The 7,196-nt window shown below is 34.6% G+C and overlaps 1 protein-coding gene across 1 annotated transcript; it reads left to right on the forward strand.

The window, feature by feature from the left end:
* The first annotated feature begins 1,198 nt into the window (after window positions 1-1,198).
* Window positions 1,199-4,760, forward strand: LOC143562085 (uncharacterized). Its single transcript, XM_077049996.1, has 8 exons — window positions 1,199-1,252; window positions 1,324-1,500; window positions 1,574-1,634; window positions 1,815-1,851; window positions 3,270-3,347; window positions 3,441-3,513; window positions 3,851-3,890; window positions 4,612-4,760. The coding sequence occupies exons 1-8, from the start codon at window positions 1,199-1,201 to the stop codon at window positions 4,659-4,661; spliced, it is 570 nt and encodes a 189-aa protein (XP_076906111.1). The 3' UTR covers window positions 4,662-4,760.
* Window positions 4,761-7,196: the final 2,436 nt, after the last annotated feature.

Genomic DNA, 7,196 nt, shown 5'->3' on the forward strand with positions numbered 1-7,196 from the left:
TTTTACATTTTGGGGGTGGTATGTATTTCCTATTCAAGGCATTTACTTAGTTATTCATTTTCATACTACAATTCGTAATATGGACTTGTGTGTTTACTGAACTACTTGCTACAATTTCGAGTGATAAGTATGATCATACGCCCCCCTTGCATTCAGGATCGTCGTGTTATGAGTGGAAAAGAGACTCCCGATACGAGCACGTTGGTTGTTACCAACTGGAAAGGACCTTACTTGCTATTTACACTTGTTCATAGAATTGTATGATTTTCTTTTATATATCAAATTTGTGTGATTCTCACCAACTACTTGTTATAACTAAATGTATGTCTACATGTATGTATGATTGTATGGTAAAGAATTATGGTTTGTATGGTTGAATGGTTAAAGGGTTGCAGACCCTAATAATATCTGCAAAGGTTAGAGGGTTGCAGACCCTAATAATATTTGCAAAGGTTAAAGGGTTGCAGACCCCAATATTATCTGCGAAGGTTATAGGGCGAAATGCTCTTTAAAACTTAGAACGAGTATGTATGTACTAAATGATGAAAGTAAGTTAAAGTATGAAAGTACAAGTGTATGAAAGTATGAAAGTACGAATGTATGAAAGTATGAAAGTAAGAATGTATGTAAGTATGTTTGAATGAAAGGTAAGCAGGTTAAGTATGTAATATGTATCTTCGGATGCGTATATGTAAGAATGTGAATGCAATGTATGTTACCTGATTAACTAGAATTCGCTCAACGTAGCTGACTTTTAGTATGCGCGCAGGTAAATAGGTTAAAGGAGCTGGACTGAGGATGACACATGGTAGGAACTGAGAGGCTGGCATCTTGAGAAGAAATGTTATGATATTCTATGTTATGTTTAAAACAAGTTAAATTTTGTTAAGACATGATTTGATGATTTGTAATATACTGGTCGATGTTTTATGATTCTACGAAAAGTTTTAATTCAATTTAGAACTGTGTTTATGTGTAAGTACTGACACCCAATATACGGTACAGTACGAGGGTTGGTGCCTTGCACTATATTTAAGCGAATGAACCTATCATTGATTACTTTGCTATTTGTGTTTTGGGACTATCCCGTTTAAATCATAACAATTTTTTTACCCTGTAAGGATAGAGGAGTCTATCTTCTTCTCTTAGCTGCTGCTTCCGTAGAAGAAGACATAATAATAATAATAGTAACTAGCAAATGAGGGGTTCAACTGGAAAGCAATCTCAGCCCTCAAAAACAAAAACTATACCTGTATCTTTCTTTCTTTCTAATCTCCTCAATTTTATTGAACAAACCATTTTTTTGTTGGTTGTTGACTGCAGCAGCAGAGAGGATGGAGGAGTAACTTCATTCCAGGACTCGTAATCGGTTTCATTTTCGGCATCTTGTTGGATTTATCAAAATCAAAATGGAGTTCCAATTCAAATTCTGGGACAAAAATCAGCAGGCTTTTATCCAAGTCAACTATTAACCCAGAAGATGATGAACATCTCAAAATGGTCATCCATCCTCACTTTCTTTCTTTTTTCATTTTCATTTTCTTTGGGGCCAACTTATGCATTTTGATTTTAGGTTCTGGTTGTTAGACAAGACTTGAAGATGGGACAAGGAAAGGTTGCATCTCAGTGTGCTCGTAAGAAGAAATATATGAATTTTATCATCTTCTAAGCCTTATCTTTTCTCATAATCATAATAATCATCATCGTACTCAGTATATCCCACCAATAGCAATGCTATGATAGGGTCTGAGGAGAGACAGCCTTATCTTTTCTATAAACTTATTATTATTATTATTATTGACAACTAACTGCAGATGCTGCCACTGGATTATATTCTAAACTGATGCAAAGGTTTGCCCTCCCCTTACTTCTTTTCATTTGGATTATGAGAATCCTAACCTTGATTTATTTATTATCAATAAATAGCTTATAAAGATTATTCGAAACTATCACTTGATTTTGCTAATTAGTATACTAGATAGATAGATAGATTTTAGAGTAATATTTAGTAGCTTATGGACACACACAAATACCACTTAAGCCCTGTGTGATCAAACGTTGGGACTTGGGAGTGCTACTGCAAGGGTAAAATCGTCAACATTTGGGCAACTTAAATTATTTATTGTTTCTAGAGAAAATATGCTGTGGATAAAATGAAAGTTGATTTTAAAAGCTACCAGGTGCAATGCACTTTTGGAAGGTCACATGCGTTTGCGTTTTGACAAGATACACACATATACGTAATCTTATATGCAAAATCAATCAAAAGTGTGCCGTTTTGATTGAATCCAACTGAAAGTTAATTTAAATCTTAGTATTTCACAATTTCCTCTTCATCTATTTCACATCTTTCCTCATGCTTCATCTCGCTACTGTTTGTGTCGAGAGTCATGATTTTTCAAGTTAGCTCTGTTTTCATCTTGCCTTCCATGCCACCCGCCACACTGTCATATATTTGTCAAACTAACTTATACTCTCACTCTTATTTATGTAGCTCATGGTATACAGGTAAGATGCATTAGCCTTGCAACCGGCCTCCATTGTTGTCCTTGCAAAACCCTTTATTACATGCCACCAATTTGCAGTAAATGAATCATTTGGATCATATAGTGTAAGGTTCAGCTGATATAGAATAGGGTAGAATATGTTTATCATCTATGAGGCTTAATACAAAGATTTAAATTCATTTATAATTCAAACAACATAGTTTTGATTGCTATTGCCTATAATATTAGGTGCCGACCAACAAATTCATTATTGAAAGAGGAAATTAGTAAGTTATAGGTGCCCGAGGAAGTGTGTATATGTACCTCATTTAGAGCATGTTTGGGATTGAGTTTGAAAAATGCTTATTGGCTTATTGGTGTTTTCAAAAAGCTAGTAAGTTAAAATGTGTTTGACAATAACACAAATCTTTTTAATTTTAGCTTTTTGAAAGGGTTAAAAAGCAGTTTTTCAAAAGCCTCAAATCCTGGCTTTTCAAAATGGCTTTTTGAAAAAGCCAATTAGCCAATAAGCATTTTTCAAACTCAATCCCAAACATGCTCTTACTTGGGAATACTTTAAAGCTTAAACGTTTGATGTCACCTAAGAGTTATATTGCCACTAGAAGGGATTAGAATGAAGTGTGTTTCCATTCATCATACCGTTTTCTGCTTTCTCTTTTGTCCAGTTTACAGGTCCCACAAAATGAAAACATTATTTTTTTTGAGCTTTTGGGACATTAGCTACATATGTTTTCTAATAAATATAATTGTGTAAAATTTTAGCCATCAAAATCTTTTGCGTCGGTGGGAGCGTTGTGGGCAAGCCAAAATAGTCGTGACGTGTAAAAATCAACAGGAAATGTAAGCAGGTGTTCCAATTCAATATTTACAACTTATTTTCACAACATTTTTTATTCGAGTTCTTTTGTTTATCATTCAATTTGCATTTATTAGGCATAAGCTGTTGGAAGCAGCTGAGGGAATCGGTCTTCCAACTTATGTTGTTGCCGATGCAGGACGCACCCAGGTATGATGAGAAGTAGGATCTGTATTTAACTTTTCTTTGGTCAAGTCAGTCATTTCTCGATCCCAAATTGACATGAATTTGTGTTGGTTTTGAAGATTATATTTTATGCCTCATTTAAACCAACCAAAGATTTTTCTTTGTTTTTCCTTGTAATGTAACTAAATTTATTACAATTTCTGGGTCGTTGAATTGACTTTTTTTACCTTTAAAAGTCAAAACAATTGTTAAATCAAATATTGTATGTATAGCTTTTGTTGAATCCAAGCACACGTTCTTATTAATGAATTTATGAAATTATATGCTTTTCTTATTTGTTTGTGTTTTTCGCTTTTGGCAGGTCTCCGCAGGGTCAAAAACCGTTCTTGCTATTGGTCCTGGTATGTTGTTTTTTTTCTTTTCCCTTTATTTCTTCTAGATATACTTTCATTATTCAAATATTAAAGATGATGCTTTAATGTTCATGTTTGTTTTGAGTATCCGAATCTTGACCCTTTTATTTATGATTGGGGCGATCTGCGTTTTATTGTCTAAAGTGGCAAAAGTAAATAATAAATTAGTTTAAAGGTCAACATGTCAAATGGGTCGAAAGTTGCATGCATTGTAATTTTATGCATAATGCTTCTTTAGTTGCATAGAGATTGAAACACCTCAATTCTCAAAAATAGGATACTTATGTAGTCTTTTGTTATTATTATATTATGATTCGTTGCTCAAGAATTTAAATGATAGAAATTATTAGGGAGGCGTTTAATCAAAACCAGAAAAATGTTGGAGAGCTACGAGAACCACATAATGGGGTTGTACCTTATGCTTTAAATGTGATACAGAAGGCAATTTTCATAATGGCCCACCATCTCATGAAATTATCAATGCACTAGGTGCAAGTGCTTTATTCGGTTCTCGTAGTTCTTGACATAGTATTGGTTTTAAAAATAATACATCCTGAAATTATTATCTATGGCTAATCATCAATGCACGTGTCTTTTAAAACCACGTCTAGCATAATAGTTAAGTAATTGTTAAAAGTGCTGAATTTGATAACACGGTCGTTTTTCCACCATATCACAATTTTGCTAAATCTTGATCTTGATTGAGCAGGTTACAAATCTATTGTTGATTCTGTAACGGGGAAGCAACGGCTGTTATGATGTCAAGTTTCGTGTTGGGAAGGAACGAACTCTGTGGTGTTCAAGGACACGGTTCTTTTAGGGTGATTCATTTCCTGTTGATAAAATGATGATCAACAATTAAGCTTAGACGGTTCGGTAGTTCTATATGGCCTATTGGTACTGTTTTTAATGAAGAAGTTGTGATTTCTAAGGGCCAAAATAAAACGTCCACACAATTACCATCATATTAAAGCTTAGCTCGGGTGTTTATTGTAACATGTTGGGTTATTTTGGTCACAACTAAGTTTTGTAAGTTTGTAGGGGGGTTATCTGGGCTGAAATAAGAGCACCAGTACAGAAGCACCACTAACATATTATTCAGACTTCACTAATATGTTGTATGGTAAGTCGCATAATTGTCATATGGGTTGTATGATGTGTTTGATTGATAAAGATGATGGAAAATTAAAATATGGTGAATGAAGATTAATTGAAATAATTAATATTGAACTCTTCATATAGTCATAAAACTCTTGAGTAGAGCCTTTTGATGGCAATTGATTAGTTTTTAGACTTTACTCACCCTTAACTCTTGTATATATAATAGGCTATGTGCCTTATTTGAAAAGAGCTAGAAACAATACAAGCTAGAAAATTCAAAGGAAAATGCATGCATGCAAAAAGAGTTATTGGTGAAGAAGAAAGTTTTAAAGACTCATATGTTGGAGTCTATAGAGATGAGTTCCTCTACTTGATCCATTTACTTCTTTATTCTATTATTTTTCCATAAGTTCTAACACTACACTTTAATTACCCCGATATAACCTCGGGCGCGTGGACATCTCTGGCAGTACTAACTGCTTCGGCTGTTGTACCCTGGGAGACAGACGCGTTGTCTTATGTAGAGGCGCGAAATCTATTTTAAGGGAAGCGTGCTGAACACGTGCCTCAGTGTGACATTCGTGACAAAATCGAGTATGCCTTCGTATTTGTTTATCGAATAAGCGATTAACCGCTTATTGCGTATCGAACAAACGATTAACCGAATGGGTCTGGTTATGACCCGGATATCCTGGGGGGCATCTATAAGTCATATGCGTTTAATATAAGCCAGTATAGTGATATTAAAGCCTTAGAATGATAGCAAAACAATTAAACGAAAGCATGTTCATTTAACTACCCCTATAGATTTAAACGCGAAAGAGAGTTACAAAACAAGCATTGTATCATCTGCTAAGCCGAAAAAGATTTACAAAACACTTAGTGGGAATGTTTTAAGCGATTCGTGAAAATATTTTCGATTTTTACAAACGTATATTATGTTTTTATAAATTTATACAAAATTAGCCGAAAAACATTCGTTTTCACGCTGTTTGTCATACGCGATATGTTTTTCGCGCTAAAAGCCAAACCCGAAATAAATTTGGACTGGGCTTTTCACATATGGGCCTGCAAATCCAGGACTTGGGTCAAAATGGGCCCAAAGGGGGCCCAAATCCCCCTAGGCCGCAATTTATGAATAATATTATTATTATTCTTTGCTTTATAACTAAGAATCCTAGATATTTTTGGTTAAGTTTTTCCAGAATTTAACATTTCTCCCTGCTGTTCTTCAAGCTTCCAACCAAAACCTAAGTGAATTTGATCAATTTTATCCAATTTTAGCTTAATTAACCATGTTTAATTCTATGTAAATATAGTTTAATTGCCAAAAATCAATTCCTAGCCATGCAAAAATTATAAAAATGGTGCAAAAATATTTTTTGATCATACACATGGATAGGAATCAGAATCAGAATCAGAATCAGAATCATACTCTTTAATGGCCATGGGTGAATAACGTGGTCTTTAATGGCCATGGGTGAATAACGTGGTCTTTAGTGGCCATTGGTGAATAACGTGGTCTGTAAAGGCCTTGGGTGAATAACGTGGTCTGTAAAGGCCATGGGTGAATAACGTGGTCTGTAACGGCCATGGGGATAACGTGGTCTGTGACGAACATGAGAATAACGTGGGCAGTGGAGGCCACAAGGATATTGTGGGCGGAAGGGGGCCACAGTGTTTGGTGATACGTGATAAATACTATATATATATATATCTGTGTATGTGTGTGTGTGTGTGTCTATATACATGCTATGTGAATAGGCGTAGGAAATAATGTGGTGTAGGAAATACTAATTATTTGTGTATACACTGTGTAATGTCAGATTTGTTCATTTTATATTACTTTCAGTCAGTTACCAAAACTACGGGTTTAATGTCTAATCGATTGGCAAATTATCGGGCATAATATGAAAATAATCCAAATAGTTTTAACCTTTAACCAGTTTTTATAACATTTTAAAATTTAAGGTTTATTATATAAATGTAATTTAGATCCTAAGTTATATATCTTGAAAGATCAGGGGCCTTAGTGTAAATTTAGTTTAAAAATATATTAACTTTATCTTTTAACCCAGCCTCCCACCCGAGAACCTGTTTTTCCGGCGACACGAGTCCGGCGACCCCCAAACAACCCCGTAAATCATGCCTCGAACCAATATAATTCTTATAACGGCTTTGGTCTTCAATAAT

The sequence above is a fragment of the Bidens hawaiensis genome, unplaced genomic scaffold, assembly GCF_021521415.1.
Source record: "Bidens hawaiensis isolate Kalapana, Puna unplaced genomic scaffold, B.hawaiensis_p1.1 tig00020908_1, whole genome shotgun sequence".
NCBI classification, from domain to species: Eukaryota; Viridiplantae; Streptophyta; class Magnoliopsida; order Asterales; family Asteraceae; genus Bidens; species Bidens hawaiensis.